This window comes from Myotis myotis, unplaced genomic scaffold (genome assembly GCF_014108235.1).
Source record: "Myotis myotis isolate mMyoMyo1 unplaced genomic scaffold, mMyoMyo1.p scaffold_m19_p_2, whole genome shotgun sequence".
NCBI lineage: Eukaryota > Metazoa > Chordata > Mammalia > Chiroptera > Vespertilionidae > Myotis > Myotis myotis.
The window spans coordinates 173577941-173596335 of NW_023416324.1; the positions used below are offsets into that span (position 1 = coordinate 173577941).

The 18395-nt window shown below is 37.2% G+C and overlaps 1 protein-coding gene across 3 annotated transcripts in view; it reads right to left on the reverse strand.

The window, feature by feature from the left end:
- MAP3K13 (mitogen-activated protein kinase kinase kinase 13) overlaps positions 1-18395 on the reverse strand; it is a 128699-nt gene that overhangs the window by 37547 nt on the left and 72757 nt on the right. For all 3 annotated transcript variants that reach the window (XR_004974171.1, XM_036350839.1, XM_036350838.1), the window contains exons 2-3: positions 8673-9232; positions 1519-1702 (exon numbers count right to left, since the gene is read on the reverse strand). Coding sequence is in view for 2 of the 3 variants with exons in the window: in XM_036350839.1 (XP_036206732.1) it covers positions 1519-1702; positions 8673-9147 (659 nt within the window). In the remaining variant the exon portion in view is untranslated. The remainder of the gene's footprint in view (positions 1-1518; positions 1703-8672; positions 9233-18395) is intronic.

The window sequence follows — 18395 nt, forward strand, 5'->3', positions numbered from 1 at the left end:
TCCTCTTATTGTCTTTTGAAATGATCATCTTTGGAAAGATTAGAATTGGTCTCTAGAACATTTTGTTTTAGTCTCACATGCAACTAGGGCTACCAGTAATAGAATCACTAGAGAGAGTGGAAGGGAGAGAGAAGGGGGAGAGAGAAACATCGATGTGGGAGAGATAAGACACATGGATTGGTTGCCACCTGCATGTGCCCCAACCCGCACTTGTCCTGACTGGGTTGGGGATTGAACCCCAACCCAGGTACACGCCCATGACTGGGAATCGAACCTGTGACCCTTTGGTGTGCAGGCCAATGCTCTAACCACTGAGAAATGTTGGCCAAGGCAATGCTTCTCTTCTTTTTACATCCATTTCCCGTTCCATAAGGGGTCTTGAATCAAAACAGCCTTAATACTCATTTAAACTCATTGTATAAAACCTATACCTAAGATTTCTATTTCTTACTTTGGGGATGTGGTTCCAACAAAAAATTACCACATCACATGTTCAGCTTTATAATGAGAATTTTGTCAAGAGAGGCTCCCTCTTGGGGGCTGGGAGGAGTTCCTTCTAGTTTAGGGAAGGGGGATTTGTAAGTTATTCCACTTGTAACTGTAGCCTCATTGGTCATATAATTTTCATATATACATATAAAGAAGTTCTACTTTCTATACTTTCAGCCCACCTAAAAGCTACCTTTCCTATTCTTTACCTTGCCTACTCTGAAGCCACTCGCCATTCATTTGTTCAAACCTAAGGCAAACTTTAAAGGCTGGTAAGAGATGGAACTCAAGGCAGAAGGAATTGCACATATTTAGAACTCAGCACTGCTAAATTTGGTGATTTCCACAAATTTGCCTTTGGGTCTCCCCCTCTTGCTAGGGATTCCTGCCAATATTCTGAAAATAATGGTCTAAACTATAAAGATCTTGAAAACAACTACTTTGTGAAATGAAAATAGCACATCCTTGCTATCACCAATAACTCTGTATCATTACATTTAGAAAGCTGAGTATTTGGCATTCCTTAAAAAGCCACCTAGCAAGCAATGAGGCAGGGAGAAATACCCTGAAGGTATCTGTTATTACAAGTTAATATTTAATAAGAGATGCTAATAGAAACTAATAAAAAGCATATCTATTACACAGGTACTAATTGTTCTCTGGTTACTTAGATGTTAGCTTTGTTTTCTTAACCGAATTTTAGGATGTCCAGGCTATCTGTCATCCTATTGATAAATGAGGTTGATGAGCAGATCTGACTGCTTGGCAAGAATCCACTTTCTTTCTCTCTGCCCCATCTGCATCCCATCCAAGCAGGGCATCCTTTGGCAAAAAGAACTTCTATATTATAAACTCCTTAAAGACATGACTCTAATTTAATAGTTCTTTGATACCCTACCAAGCACCTAGCACAGTGCTCAGTCTATAGCATGGTCTTAACATGTCTTTCAAAGCAGGAATTTATATGTATATATTGGGGGAAAGAAAATCTATTTCTTAAAAAAAAAAAAAAAAAAAGCCTTGACCTACTTGAAAGCGATGATGTTAGGATGCTTCAACTTCCTCAAATGCTTGATATCCGTCTCATTCTGTTCTCTCACTTTCTTGATGGCCACCTCCTCCGCTCGGAACTTGCCCAGAAAAACAGCTCCTTGGGCTCCGCTACCCAGCCACTGCAGCTCTGAGATCTCCTCAAATGGCACTTCCCAAGTATCTAGGCACACAAAAGAGGAACAGGCTTAAAAAGATCTTGGAATTTGCTTAGGGACTATTCTACAAGGCCACTCCAAAGGTACCAACTTTACCATGCCCCAAAATGACTCTACACTTTGTCCCCCACCTGGTAACTCACCAAAAGTTAGAACCTTTCTGTGTGCCTTGAGACTATAGGTTAGATATTCCCATGAGTTAGTCTGTATCAGTTTTTAACCAGTGAAATCAAGCAGATCAGAGATCTCCAATATATTCTCCTCCAAACAAAACATACAGGGTGTCCCAAAAAATGTATACACACACTTTGAATAATTATAAAGGCAGTGTTTATTAAAATACATTTCATTTTCAAAACTGAGCTATCAGCTGTTAAAGTGTGTATACAATTTTTGGGCACACCCTGCATACTGACACTGCCTTCTCTGCGCTTCAAGCTTGCATGTTCAGTCGATTCCCCTGTCTCTACACCACTATCCCTACCCCATCACCCATTATAAGTGTTGTTTTATTCCTCTTCGAATTTCTAGTCAGGTGCTCAATTAATCCTTGCTGAATGAATTTTCAATGAATCTCACCTAAGAATATAATTATGCATAATACCTGTATTAGTATTTACCTTTTATTTAGTAGTTACTATATGCCAGACACTAGCATACTGTTTTACATGTCTCATGTGTTTAATCCTTACAACAATCCTACAAGTTCAGCCTTATTATGGTTATTTAAAGATGAGAAAACTCGTTAGGGGTAGGGATGGTAAGTGGCAGAACTGGGCCTAGAACTCTAGAATTGGCTGATTCCAGGGACAGTGCTTCTCTACTATACCCCATTGCCTCTCATGCAGTAACTAAGAGTGTCATTAGTCATGATATCTCTCTATATAAAAGCCTAAGAGACCAAACAACCAAATGACCAGTTGACCAGTCGCTATGGTGTGCACTGACCACCAGGGGGCAGATGTTCAATGCAGGAGCTGCCCCCTGGTGGTCAGTGCACTCCCACAGCAGGAGCGCCACTCAGCTGACCAGAGGCAGGGCCCGTGGTTGGTTGGCGCTGCTGCAGCAGCGCGAGCCTCTCCTGATCGGAACTGACTGGGTGCAGCAGGGCTGGGATGAGCGGGAGCAGCAGGTGATGTTGGACTGCCAGTTTCTGCCAGATCCTTGCAGGCTACGCTGAGGGACCCCACCAGTGCACAAATCCATGCACCAGGCCTCTAGTATTTCCTCATATAGATATTTATTCTTGTAGTTCTCATATTTTCATGTTTCTCTCTTTTTTAGAGTTTTATTTTTATTTTTGGTACCAAAAATTGTACCAGGGGTTATTTCTAAGTGGTGGTATTATTAGTGATTCATATGGTTCTTTATCCTTTTCTGCGTTAAACATGCTTAACTGTAAGTGTATATTACTTTTATAATGAATTAAATGCTATTTGAGATAAAGCACTTCAAAAACCCAATCAATATGTGCTTTAATCTTGTGAAACTTAAAAGGAAGAATGTAATCCATTGATCCTTCTCCTCGTCCCCCTTTTGCCAGTGCGTCATCACTGCACTGGTAAGAAATGAACATCAAAGAGCCAGGAGCCCTAGGAGTGAGGGGAGGATGATGACAACGTTAAAGGTTATGAGAAATTCTTGTTGGATCACTGATCACTAAAAGGCTGCTATTTAGAGAACACTGAACAAGGTAGAGTTGAGGTGGCTTTGAAGATATTCTGGTCTTGAAAGCAAATCAACTTACCATTTGCCATGTGAAGCAAGAGCAGAAAGAGTTCATCAGTATCCAGAAGGGAACTACATTCCCCTCGTCTCTAATTTCTCCACTTTAGGAGAAAAGAAATTCTGTAGGCTCTTAATAAAACGTGGCTTCTCATCACAATGGTTAAAACATGACCTTCAAAATGTAACTACGTAGAGCAGAAAATATTACAGTGAGGGTGGTTTATATCAGCAGTATTAAATGATTCTATGCTATTGAAAGGAACTATATGCTATATCAAAGCAAATTTCTAAAATACAAATAACTCAGAAATAAGAAATCACCTAAGGAACAAATAATATCAAATGTGATTAGGGAGAAAGCAATAAGTTATAGACTTGACTGCTTTCAATATCTTTATGGTTTCTAATGACTGATAAGTATTAAGTGGCTCGAGCAGTCTCACTTTCATCCCCATGGGCTTGTTCGTGCAGCACACACAGGCGCAGATATTGATGCATACTCTAAGACAGTTTTACTATTAGGGTCAGTGAAGAACTAAACACAGTGTCATTGTGACCATCCTGAGGGTGGAATAAGGTATGATTATAGGATATGGGGCAAGAGCATAATTGGATAATATTTCTCTGAATAACTTTATAAAAGCCCAAGTTACCCTAATTTTTAATACAATAGCTATTAAAATTGGACAATCTTTGGGGTGTCTTTTTCCCCTATCTACTCAATCCTTATTTACTGTTAAATACTAGAAACATTAGAAAATACCAGAAAAACCCCTATTTTATCTGATATCCCACCCCATACTCAGTTTTCATCTTCTCTTTTAGTCTTTGTTCCCATGTATACAGCTATGTAAAAGTTGTATATATGTATAATTTTTTTTCATGTATTATGTATTCCCCATGTACTTATATAATTTTTATTTTAAGCTTTAATAGTTGTTTACTGTATACTCATCTTTTTATTTGGTACTTAAATATTTCAATCTTTTTGTTTGCTAATTTAAATTTGAAATTAAAACACTTTTTTCTTTCTTCATATTTCCTTCCTCAAACTCAATTCTTAGATTAAAGAGCACAGTTTCTTGGCTCTTGGTATACATTCCAAATTGCTACCCAAAAGGATTTAGCTCATTTTTGCTGACAGCAGCAATGTATGTTCCTTTTATAACAACTTTGCCAGCAACGAATATTGCCAATTATTTTTTGGTGCTAACTTAATTAGGTATAAAATACTATTTTATGTTTGTATTGCTTTAATTGTCAGCAATGTGGAATATTTCCTTTACATTTGCTTACTATGCATATCTATTTTGTAGGAATTATCAAATTTATCCTTTGTCTATTTATCTAGTAGGGTCTTGTAGTTCTCATAAATTTGAAAGAACTTCCTCTCTATTTCTTTGAAAACATGAAGAGAATATATATATATATATATATATATATATATATATATATATATATATATTTACAAAAGCCTTTTCCTTTTAATTTTATTATTTTTTGAACAACATATTTTTGTGGTTGCCTGAAATTTTCCTTGTAATGTCTTCTACTGGCTATTCTATCCTCTAAGAGTTGATCTTTAAAAACTTTAACCTTTACATCCATCTGGAATTTATTTAGGTGTATGATGGGAGGACTGGTTTAAATTAAATTTTTTCCATATTGTTATTTAGGAATTCTAAAACAATATCTTAAGTAACTCTTTCTTTTTATATCATTTTATAATGTTTACATTGTAATTTATTATATTTTAAAGAAATAATGCCTATTATTAATTATTTTTTCTTTTCTTTTTAAAAAAATCCTCACACAAGGATGTTTTTATTGATTTTAGAGACAGAGGAAGGGGGGGGGGAGAGAAGGATGGAGAGAGAGAGAGAGAGAGAGAGAGAGAGAGAGAGAGAGAGAGAAACATCGATGTGAGAAACATCTATCAGTTGCCTCCCATATGTGCCCCAACTGAAGATCAAACTCACAACTAGGTATGTGTCCTGACCAGGAATTGAATGGTGCAACTCAGTCAACTGAGCCACTTGGCCAGGGTGTATTATTAAGTATTTTTATAAAATGAGAAATAAATAAATTGGCATTCAAATACCAAAAGTTGAGGATATTATAATAAGGACTAAAGTATTCCTCTACCAACAATAGCTCATGCCTATGTTATTCAGCCAAGTATCAATTAATATGAAAAAAATAAAGGAGATAGCATTGGTATTCAAGAACACAGAGTGTAAAATAAAATAGTATTTTAACTACCTTCGTATCAATCTTTTTACTAGAACTGATTACCAAAAGTAAAATGATGGATGTGATTTAGCCTTCTTGTCCTGTCCCAAAGTCCCTTCAATATCTAGTAAGGAGGCAAAGGACAGAAGAATGGCAGGAAAAAAACAAACAGCAATAAGAATGTGAAAAATTGGGGGCCTAGATCATTGATGAATGAGATCACTATCCTCATAATAATGGAAATTGGTTGTGTTTCCTCCAGGGTTAGCCCCAGACTTTCTGCTGCTTTTACATCTGTCCCTGGTACTCTTCCCAGCTTTCATCTTCTCTCTGATTCATCACTATGACTACTATCTTAGTTCCAATATCCACCAGGATTCTTAAGACTGAGAAAAAGCCACATGCCCACCCACTTTAATGCATAAATTCTCCTTTGTTTATTCAGACATGCCTATGACAATACTTGCTTTGAGAATGGGAATTATTTGGAAATAAAAGATTTCAATTACACATAGTGCTACCTTACTTGGACTTCACCACCAACAAGCTAAATGGCAGATGAGGACATCATTAAAATTTTTTTAAAATCTAGTGAAATTTCCTCATAAGTACCAACCGCAGGGACACATCTGTTACACGAGCTGTCCCTTGGTTGACTGTAATCCAGGATTAAAGATAATCTCCCTGATCCCAGGCTGACAAGGAAGAAACACTTAGTTTCTGGCTAGCAAATCTCTCTCTCAACCCACGGCAACACCAGCCCACAATAGGATATCTTATCATCTGCTGAAAAGTTAGGCAGCTGCTGTGTCCTTGTGAGCTTAAACTGACCAGGCCTGTTTCTTATTTATTCCTGCAATAATCCTTTCTGAAAGTCACATAATCAATTGGACTCCTTTTCACAAACACAAAATGTGTCTTTTATACCTTTTATATGTCTAAACCTCAATACTGCATTTGGGCCCTAAGACCTTCAACTTACCACCAAAATAATTATGAGACTGGGCAAGTTAAGACCCTAAAAACCAAATATAGTTTATAGCATAAGCAGATATTTGTAGGTTTCGTGTCTATTCAAAGAGGGAACTTTAAAAAAAATAATAACTTAAGGGTTGTTATCTCTAGATTTTGGGATGACAGGTCATTTTTATTTTCCTCTTTGTGCTTATCTTTATTACCAATTAAAAAAAAAAAAAAGACTGTTTAACATAGGAGTTCCCAGCTTTTGTGTGACAAGGAATGCTTTTTTCATTTCCTTGAAAACTTAAGACCATGGGGGGGGGGGGTAGTGGAATGTGCAGAGTATGGGAATATGTATGAAAAAGAGAGAGATACAGACAGACACAAAGACAAACAGACAAAATCCAGGTACTGACAAAGAATTTCTCCATGGAGCTCGAATGGAGGCTGACAAATCCTGAAAAGTACCCCGGGAATTGACAGATCTACCAGTAGATTCCAATATACTTATAGGGAAGAAGTATAGAGGGAGAGGTTGGTATGGTTTAGGAAGAGTATTTCACAAATAGGAGAAACAGAATGCGTGAGAAAAGTGGTTAATGGCGATTAATGTTGACTGGCTGTTGTGGAAAAGCTGTCAACAGTCCTGACAAAAGAGAAGAATATATCTTTAAGGGAGGGCCACAGAGTCCAATATTCATTATAAAAGAAATAAAACAGAATCTTATTTCTGCTCCATATTTTTTCCCTTCTAAAATTTTAAATGAGAGATCTCATAACAACTGAATCTTTTTCAGAAGGCTACAATGATGTGTATCAAAGGCCTTAAAAGCAACAAACCCTTTGAACCCAACCATTCCTCTTCTAGGAATTTATCCTAAGGAGTAATCAAAGATATGTGCAAAAATTAAGAAATAGACAAATGTTCATTGCAGTGTGACTTATAATCACCAAAAATAGCAAACGAATTGCCAAGTAATAGAGGGTTGCTTAAATAAATATTGGCATGTTCACATGATTTAATATTATGCAGCCACTAAAAATGACATTGACAAAGTATATTTGATGATATGGAAAAAGTTCACCGTATGAAGTGAAAAACAGTATGACTCTATTTGCTTTTAAGGCACACATACACACACAAAAGGACTAATGTAATATATACCAAAAACATTAATGGTGGTTATTCTTAGGATACTGGGATCACAGATTATTTTAACTTTTTTGGGGGGAGGGGAGTGTGTGGGGGAAACTGTATGTCCCAAATTTTCTACATATATTTTGCTATTAGAAATAAAATGTTCTTTTAAAGGACGTAAGTGAAGTTATAAAGAACACTAGGGCCATGTGTTCTCTTTACCTCAGAACCATCATGCTGGAATTAGAATACATGAATATACGTGCTACACAGTGATGGCAGTTAAAAAAAAAAAAGCAGGGGGATCTAGAAATAATGATGCATCTCAAGAATAGTTAGATATTTTATCTTTTCTCAAACTGTGGGCTTCCTGTATCTTGACTGAAAGAAATAAATTCCTTTTATGACACCCTCAGGCAGGCTTGCAATCATCAGGGGTAGTATCATGTGGCTTCCATCTGGTTTGGGATCAGTCCAGTGGCCATCAGACTTTTTGATTGTATAAATTTTCAATAAAAAATTTTTAAATATGCAAATATTATGTGATTTATTTATAAATTAGATATCTGCACTTTATTAAAATACCAAAACTATATAAAAACACATGTGAAAATAGAAAGTTAAAATGATGAGATGAAAGGAACAGAAACTCTAACATTTTCTTCCTTATAACACCATGATTGTCTTATCTGTAATCTACTTTGGACACCATTGGATTGGACAACCACAAAAGATGGGCTTCGACCAAAAAAATCCACCCGAATGTGAATCTGTCCCATTCAGAAGGTCTATGGGAAACTGATATGGGTATTCACTAGGCACTAGTTCTTTAATTTACCCACAGGCCAAAGGTTATGCAGTAATGATGATGGTGTCTTTACACAAGAAATACCTCCCAGGTCTATATGATAGCTTACCTTGCTGCTGTAATTTGTAATCAGTGGAATACGCCTTCCCAATGATATTCCATACAGGCCTTAAGCATCCAAACAGTCCTTCAAGAAACCCACCACTGCTGCCGCCTGACCTGCTGAACTGAATCTTGATGTCTTCTGTTCCGCTCATGCTCTCTCCATCTACAGTGTTGCTGTTCCCCTGAGACACGGCCATTTCCGATTCATCTTGTTCCCTTAGCTGAAGAACGCTGTTCTCAAACTGGTCCCTGGAATCCTCGCTCACACTTGTCAACACTGTTGTGGTGATGGGGCTGTGCATGCCCTCCGTTAGCTCGGTTTGCACCACCCCCTTGTCCTGCTGGTCCTGAAGGAGCTTGGGTGAAGGGTGGCTCCCCATGGGCGGGAGTTCATCTTGCAGTCCATTGAAGGTTTTGTTTTCACTCAAGGGTAAGTGTGGGGAGGAGGAGCAGCTCAGGTGCTCCTGAGGGTCGGCCATCGTGCCATGAGTGTGCCCGAGGCCCTGAGATGACACTCAGAGGATTATCTGAATAGAGTTCTGATGTAAGAGAGGGCTCCAAAACCTGGGGGAACAGGAGGAGGACATGAGATCACCCTTTCCTCAGTCATCCGCACTACACTTCTGTTTATAATAATAAAAACACTGAAACAATGAGGTTAGTTAAACAGTGGTGCATATCCACATGATGGAATATTGTGCAGCAATTAAAAATCATGCTGAAGAAGAGCATTTACTCACATGAGAAAATTCATGACATATTAATATAAAAACACATTAGAACAATATATTCTACATAAACTGTTTTTAAATGTATTTAAAAGGATACATAAATACTTATACAAGAAAAAAGACTGAAAGGATAAATCCAAAGAATTAACAATAGTTAATTCCAGGTAGTTAGATTGAGGGGGTGGTGGTGGTTATATTGTCTTGTTTTTTGAGATATTCCAAGCATTCTGCATTAATACAGTATGTTGCTATAGATCCAATGTTTGTGTCCCTCCCAAATTCATATATTGAAACCCAATCCCCATTGTGTTGATGTTTGGTGGTGGGGTCATGAGGGTGAAGTCCTCAGGAATGGGATTAGTGACCTTATAAAAGAGACCCGGAAGAGTATCCCCTGTCTTTTCTGCCCTGTGAGGACACAGTGAGGAGATGGCTGGCTATGAACCAGGAAACAGGCAATGAAGATGAGGGGGTAGATTTAACCCCTAGAGTGCCAGGGAGCGCGATAGCGCTCCTCCTGTCTTTCGCCAAAAGTGCCAGGAGCACTATCAAAGCTTCGAAATGGCGTCCAGTTCTAAGTCTGCTTTTATTAGTGATGATGATATTGCTAAATATGTCAATGTAGTAAAGATTTCCTTAAGTTTTTGAATATGTAACTTCATTTACTTGCGATTCATAATTTTTTTCCCCTAAACTGCTGTAAAATCAGCAAAAATGCCTTGGCAATTTTAGCATAGTTCCTAGGATATTGGTTGGCACTCAAAGGGTTAAGAGGCAGAGTTAGTAAGATCAAGCGACGGATTAAACATAGGGGTGGGTAAGGAAAAGGGAGAGGAATAACTTTCAGATAACTTATATGGGATAATGGATAGATGGGCATGTCATTAACTGAGTTAGGAAACACCAAAAAAAGGAGATTTAGAAAGAAAATAATTAGCTCAGTTACAGACATAGAGGTTTTAAGGCCTACTGTGTATTGTCATGTACTGAACCAGGCTTTTATTTTTGTTATCTGATTTTAAAAAGACACTTTGTAGGAAAGGATTTGAAGAGAGGTAACGATGGGTGCTCCTTTAGCTCAGGGGCAGAAGTATCAAAATAATACAAGGGTGAACCAAAGTTAAGTTAAAGGTGTATTTATTAAATATGTGCTAAGAGCTGTGTTGCAATGGGCTAGGTTCTGCGGATACAGAACATTACTTATTGCCATTACTACTTTTAATGCTGATTAAGACAAAGAGCTTTATAGTTGATAGAGCCCTGTTTACATAATTTAGCCATGTGCTGGTAAACCAGTTCTCCAGGGGGGAAAAAAACCCAATAATCCAATTTGTAGGGTGTGTAATTTCCCTGGGATAAATACTTCCATCATGGCAGATTTTAATCTAATAACACGTTAACAACCTGCTTGCAAAGTTACTCAATATTGGACAACTGGCTCTTACAAATTGATGTATAAGCCATCTCCAGCACTAATAGCCCTGGTAAGCATGTCTTGTCATTTTACAGAGAAGTAAGAAACTTTCCTAAGGTCATATGTGGAGTAAGAGGTAGAGCAGGAATTAAAATCTAACTCAAAATTCAGATTCCTAAATCCCCTTGCCTTTTTAATAACACGATGGCCCTTACTTTCTTAAGAGTGCTTCATGGTTAAAAAATACTGTTGCCTCTGATCTTGATCTAAACGTTTGTCCCCTGTGTAAGGAAGAGAAAACATGGGATCATTGTCCCTGTTTTTCAAAGAAGGACACGAAGGCTTAGAGACAGGTGTGTGCTAAAGGTTAGAGAGCAGGATTGAATACCAGGTTAATTTTCCTTATCCCCAAACTCCCTCCTGTACCATACAGTCTCTGTAAGATGTAAGACACAGTTCCTTCCTTTCAGAGCTAACAAACTAGTCAAGGAGTTAATAATTACATCAAGGGAATCACCTCCTGACTGTTCCCCACCCATGATAAATGAGCTGTGAGAAGAAAAACAATAATGGGGGTAGGAGTAGTGAAGTTGGGCTGCAGGAGAGAGGTAGGACTTGAGATGAACCTTTGAAAGGAAGATGTGTTTAGAACAGACAGAAGAAAGGAAGGCAGGGAGGAAGAAAAGACCAGGGTATGGAAGGGGTTGATAACTTAAATTTTAGGGCATATAGAAATTTTAGGGCTGGGCAACTGCCTGGTAATATAAGGTTGGGGGAAAAAGAGAAAGACAAAGAAAAGCTGGATTTATGTGTTATAGCAATAGCTGCTGGCTGAATGGACCCCCATTGCCCTCACCCCATCCTCCCTACTTTGTTCCCTTTGTGCTCATCTCTATGTTTTGACATTACCGATTCCCTCATTTTGCGTTCTTGCTAATCTCCTGCTACAACCTTGGCTGTCTCTTGCCTTTGGTCTCTCCAACCTTGTTCTGCCTGATCTCTTTGAAGACTGCTGACTTCAGATTCTCTGACCTGGCCGCTGCCTCAGCCGTTCCTTCCAGTCTGCCTTTGCCGCTGGGACTTGTGGTTATCCTACACAGCACAGGGTGTCCGTTATGCTATCGGCTCCCATTAGACTTGAGGACATTGCATACTGTATATGCGATTTTCAGCCAAACACCTATTTGTGCAATTTGTTCTTTGAATCAAACTATGGGACTTTATATTAATTCTTAGTAAATTTCTATTCTGTTGATTTTTATCCTGAGTTTCTCCCTGATGACATCATATTGGAATGAGCTCACACACAAAAAGTTAGAAAAACATGTGTTTGTTTTGTAATCTCTTCCCTTTTCCAAGAGGTTAAGGGTGCACATGAAGCAGACCTGTTGCCACTGGCACTGGGAATGAGTACAGAAGAGAACTTCAGCATGGGCATCACCTGCAATTTGATATTTAAGAGATCAAGGAATAACAGGACCTTCAAGGAATATAGTCCAACACACTGGTTTTACATATAAGAAGCAAATCTCAGAGAAACTGCTGACTTGCTCGACACAACCAATTGGTGGCAGAGCTAGGATGTGACCTCTTCCTCATCCCAAGAAGTGTGGTCAAAGAAGCTTGTACCAAGTCCAGTGTCAGCAAACAAAGGCAGAGAAATGGAGAGACATAGAACAAAGGGAAGGAAACCATTGCCATGACTATATTCCAATATGATCAGAGCTGACTCTACATTTAAGGAGAGTGTAGGATAAAAATATCTAAATTTTACCTGTGTTTGTGTGCACACCTACAAACGGCCACTGCACAGTTCAGAAGCTGGTAAGTGGAAACGGAGGGAATGCAAGCAGCCCACTATCTCTGCCTCTGTCTTTGTCCTCTCAATCCCACTCTCCCTGACCAGATTTTGCTCAGGTATCTTCATGGGAATTGACTGGATCTTCTTTAAAAAGTTTTTTTTTTAATTGATTTCAGAGAGGGAGAGGAAGAGCTAGAAACATCAATGATGAGACTTATCAGTCAACTGTTCCTGCACACCCCCTACTGGGGATCAAGCCTGTAACCCACCCAGGCATGTGCCCCCAACCAGGAATCCAACCATGACTTCCTGGTTCATAGGTTGGTGCTCAACTGGTGAGTCACACTGGCTGGGCATGACTGGTTATTTTAATTCGTGAGAAGTCAAAGTTAGTTTTTATTAGAAGGGGATAGAAAGGAAAGGAGATGATATTTTTAAGCATTGAGAGTCAGATGGAAAAAGATAAGGAAGAGCAGAAGAGTGAAGGGGCGAGGTGGGCAGGGCTGCAGGCATGGTGATATGGCTGCCACCTCACAAGGGCTCCTGAACCTGCCAGGAGCACAAGAGGGCCTTCTGCGTCTGCCCTCCAGGCACACTCCTTACTCGGTGAGTTTCTCAGCACCGAGAGGGGGGAGCGGTTTGTGCAAAATGAGTAGGCAAGAGCTGGAGACAGCAGCAGCTGTGCATTTGCCAGGGCCCTGCCAAATTCTGGAAATTACCTTGGCTTTGTGCCAAGACGCATCCAGCACAGAGAAAACGAGGAATGGAAGAGGCAACGTGACCATATGGCCTTCAAATTCTTGTGTTTATTATATAACACAAATTTTCCCATGTTGCTAATAGAGGATAATTTTATAATAGATCATATTCTGAGTTTTATATTATAAACATGAGTAAATCAAAGAATTTAGAAAAATTTTCCCCTTAGATAAAATTTTCAGTGTGACTAAAATTGAATAACATTTTAATTTAAGCATTATTGCTGAGATTTCTTGATTGATGGTGAAAATTTCCCAAGCTGTCTTCTCTTTATTTGGGATTTTCTTGCCTTAAATTAAACACAGTCCTGCTACCCTAACCTCTTGGTCATTTCTTTAAAATACACATAGTAGTATTTCAAGCATGAGAGACTTCTGCTATTAGGGCATCATTTCCATCTTAAAATTGGGATTAAGTTACTTGTTCGCAGTAATAACATAAAGTGATCTTCCCAGGATAGAGGTCTATCACCAAGATCTTGCTTGGAATTTTGAAAAACATTAGATAGCTTTTTAATGGAATTAAAATTCTAAGTTATTTAAAATCAGATCAAAAGAGTGGCCAACGATCATGCTTTTATCTCTCACCTGCTCTTATAACTATGAACCATCTACTAAAAGTTCTATTTGAGAGGATAATTATAACCTCCCATCAACAAAACCCACTCACCTACCTCATCTCATCTTTATAACATTTCACTCAAAAACCATGCACTCAAAAAATACTGATTCAGTACTTACCATATACCTATATTTTTGGTTAAGATTCTGAATGTTTATTAATACTGAAGTATGCTGGAGCCAGCAAAAAATAAAAATTACCAAAAGGCAAATCCTCCATGTTGATGGATCACCTTCTGCATACTAATACTTATAAATACAACCATGATTGAAGTTAAGATATGTTTAAAATGTAGGCTTTAAAATGAATGAAGATACTTCATTTTCATAGTCATAATAATAAACTTATCAAGAAGTAGAAATTTGTGAGATTTCATATATAACTTAAGTCAAAGGCTAAACGTATTTCTTGACCAAAGAAATGATTTCTCTATAACCTCTATAAATCTACAATAAATAATAAACAGCATGGGGAAAAAGTAGGTTTAAACTGTAAATATACAAAACAGATTTTATGTTTGCATTATTATTTGTTAAGTATTATATTATTTTCCATACAAACAACTGTAAACCTACTTTTGCCCCATCTTGTACACTATTTTTAGTGTTAATATTCCAGAATAGAATCAACATTTCCTGACCTATCTTTGACTTGCCATATGAAGAAGAAAATCAGTAACTAAATTCACTTAAAGTGTCTTAAAAATAAGATACAGACCTATTGCCTTTAAACATACAAATATTAATGAGTGTAAAAATAATTATTTAAGCATTACAAGAAAACAGAAAAATTGGTTTCAATGGTCAACAGTGGTTATTACTGTTGTTCTTTTAAATTGTCTCCATTTTCCTAAATTTTTATTAATAGCATGCATTACTTGTTTAATCAGAAATTTTCAAACCAAATCTTTATTGCTTTAAACACATAGACTAATGAGCCAATTTACCTACATTTGCATATATGACAAATGATATGAGATGTTAAGGGCATTGTTAGGAAACCTACTTGTCAGTATGTGCTGCAGCTTGCAAACAGATTGAATAATAATTATAAATTCAAGGTGAAAAGAACATGAATAAAAAACAGATGACAATGAGGAAACAAAAGTTGACAACTCCTGTTTTGTTTTTACCTTTTCTACTAGTAAAATTTGTATTCAAGTGGGAAAAGGTAGAATAATTGTGACTAAGAGAACAAACTCAAGACAGATGAAGAGACAGGGCATAGCTAAGTGTTTTGATTATTTCCAAGTTCTAAGGTCCAGATGTAGTACATGCTAAGACACTAAAAAACTTGCATTTAGAATCACAAAAAACAACCTTTGGTAAAGAATTATCTTTAGGAATTGTGCCATCTATTCATAAAAAAAAGGAGAAGATAGAGACATACCCTAATTTTTTTTTTTTTGTAAAGGGAGGATTATAAACTATATAGAACTAGGAACTTGAGTGGGCCCCTAATACAAGTATCAAGTATATAGTGAGCACTCTGAAAATGCTAGTCCCTTTCTTCTTTTCCTTTCCTGTTACTTTGTGCCTTTTCCCTCTCTTTTTGGAAATCTATGACTCTCCTTAAGACATACAGTTCAGGAGAACGATTAAAATGACAATTGAAATTATTTAAAATTAAAACTATGTTTAAAAATCTGGGCTATAACACAAACTTTAATATTGTTTCCCAGTCCGTCAATTCAGAAATTTCTATACACTTCATCATATAGAGAACAATATTGTGAGGGTCTGAGAGGCGAAGCACTGGAGGAAGATAGACCTGGATTCAAATATTAGTCATTAACTTGACCTTACTCTCTCTCTAAGTCTCAATTTCATTATCTGTAATTGGGCAATAATAACAGAATCCACCTCATAGAATAGATTTGATAATTACATGAGATAAAGCATATATAACATACTTATACAATACACAGTGACTCCTTAGTACTTGTTAGCTTCATACCTTCTATTTTTCAAGAGAATTAAACTAATTTTCATTAGTTTATAAATTTACTGGAAGTAGAATCCAAGTATTTCGTATCTCTGTATCTTGTTCCTCTTCTTTTTCTTACTATCTGGCCTCAGCACCTAGTACAGGACCTGATATAATATGATGCAATGTACTTTTTAGATGGGAGAACTTTACAGGCATGCATGCACCCACCCACCCACCCACACACACACAGAGCAATGGAATAAGTAATATATTAATAACAATAGCTAACATTTACTGGGATTATTGCCACTCACTGCTCTAAACACTTTTCTTGTATTAACTTCTCTAATCATATCAATCCTGATAATGATTGATAAAGAAATTGGGGCACAAAGTTTAAATAACTGATCTACAACTACTAAGTGGTAAAGGCAGGGGTCGGACCCAGCTCCACTTCAGTTCCAGAGCCTAAGCCTGAGCACAAGTCCGAGCCAGCACCCTTAGTCACAAGACCCCAGTGTCAATATTATAAAGGGCTTCCACTTAATTAAGAAAGGCCTAAGGCAGAAAAATATGGACTAGACTCACATCTTACCTTGAACTTTGGTTCTATATTTAGGATGAAAAGTAAAAATTCCTAGCAACAAATAAAAATAAGCGGAGAATTCTAAAATATGCCACTTTCTGTGGGGTTTACTTTGTTCTGTTTTAACATTAAGCCCCTATATCTGCACTGTCCAATATGGTAGCTTCTAGCCATAGGTGGCTATTTAACTTAAAGTTAAATTAAGTAAAAAAGTCAGGTCCTCAGTTGCACTAGTCTGTTTCAAGTGCTCAGTAGCCCTGTGTGGCTAGTGGCAACCATATTGGACAGTGCAAAAATACAACCTTTCTATCAGTACAGAGAGTTCTATAGGACAATGGTGCTCTGCATACTTTATTCATATTAACAGATTTTTGTTGTTGTGAGGATTCATAAAAACTGTGGCTTCCCTTTGTATATGGGGATTTGCTAAATGTATAGAACTCTATTACTTCCTTTAAAATAACAGGTCTGTTACCAAATTTTAGGAATATCTGCAGATGAAATGACTAAAGTATAGCTTATTCTAAACATGGTTTGTCAGAACCAAATTAAAGCAGAGATTTTAAAATATATATATTTTATTGATTTCAGAGAGGAAGGGAGAGGAAGAGAAAGATAAAACATCAATGATGAGAGAGAATTATTGATTGGCTGCCTCCTGCACACCTCCTACTGGGAACCAAGCCCGAAACCCAGGTATGTGCCCTGACTGGGAATCGAACTGTGACATCCTGGTTCATAGCTTGATGCTCAACCACTGAGCAACACCAGCTGGGCAAAGCAGAGATTTTTAAAATAGGATTTTCAAGGGGCCATAGCCAGGTATCTAAAACCATCAGAAGAGCCAAGGAATTATTTTCAAATACCTAAGTAGTTTCAACAGTCATCTGTGGAAAATTTTAAAATTGCAATTGGATTATTGCTATTCTCATAATTACCCTTCCTTGAAGTTCCTAATCACAGTACTAGTGTAGATGAAAGGCAAAAAACTAGGGAAGGCTAATGGAGGGAAGAATAAATAAACAGAAATATCTATCAAATCAGCAATAGCTCTTATTACTTCCCAGAGAAGACTGTATTACAGATAACCAGGATAAAAAATCCAGGAGGAACAAGGATCTATAGACTCTGGATTCAATGCCCAGTTTTAATAGTGAAGTAATTAAAACCATATTAGTGAAAGAGCCCATTGCTTTAGACTTTTACATTTCTCCTTAACATTGTTTTTGCTCACAGAAGCAGTCCTCAGTTTTAATTTTTTTAAGGTAATGATTCAAACAAGATGATATCCTTAAAAATGTGTGATGAACATTTTGAGCTTTACCAAAAGGAAATTGGCAAAGACCAACATTTTTCACCTGTCTCTTGTCACTGTTTTGGAATGTGAATTTGACTTTGTGCTAGAGAGTAATCCAAACCCATTATTTAATTATTCATTGGTATATTTTCCATTTATACTCTCAATATATAGCTGAAATTTGCAGACTACTAAAGGAACCTTGATAAGTCCCATCTGTCTAAGATGAGGATGACTAGGAAGAACATCAATTAATATTAAATATTTATTCTAAGTGTTAAAAAATTATAAATATACAAGACAATTCTAATGGAAAAAATAAATGTAGTATAACAAACTGTTTGTGATAGAAAACAGTATGTAGTGCCTCAATAAAAAGATTAATATTACAGAGGATGGAATTTAAAGACATATTTAGCTGCCTCCCTTCAGAAATTATATTTATTTTAATTTATTTCAGAGAGAGAAAGGAGAGGGAGAGAGAGAGAAACCACAATTATGAGAGAGTATCATTGATCAGCTGCCTCCTGCACACCCCCTACTGGGGATCAAGCCCTCAACCCAAGTATGTGCCCTGACCTGGAATCAA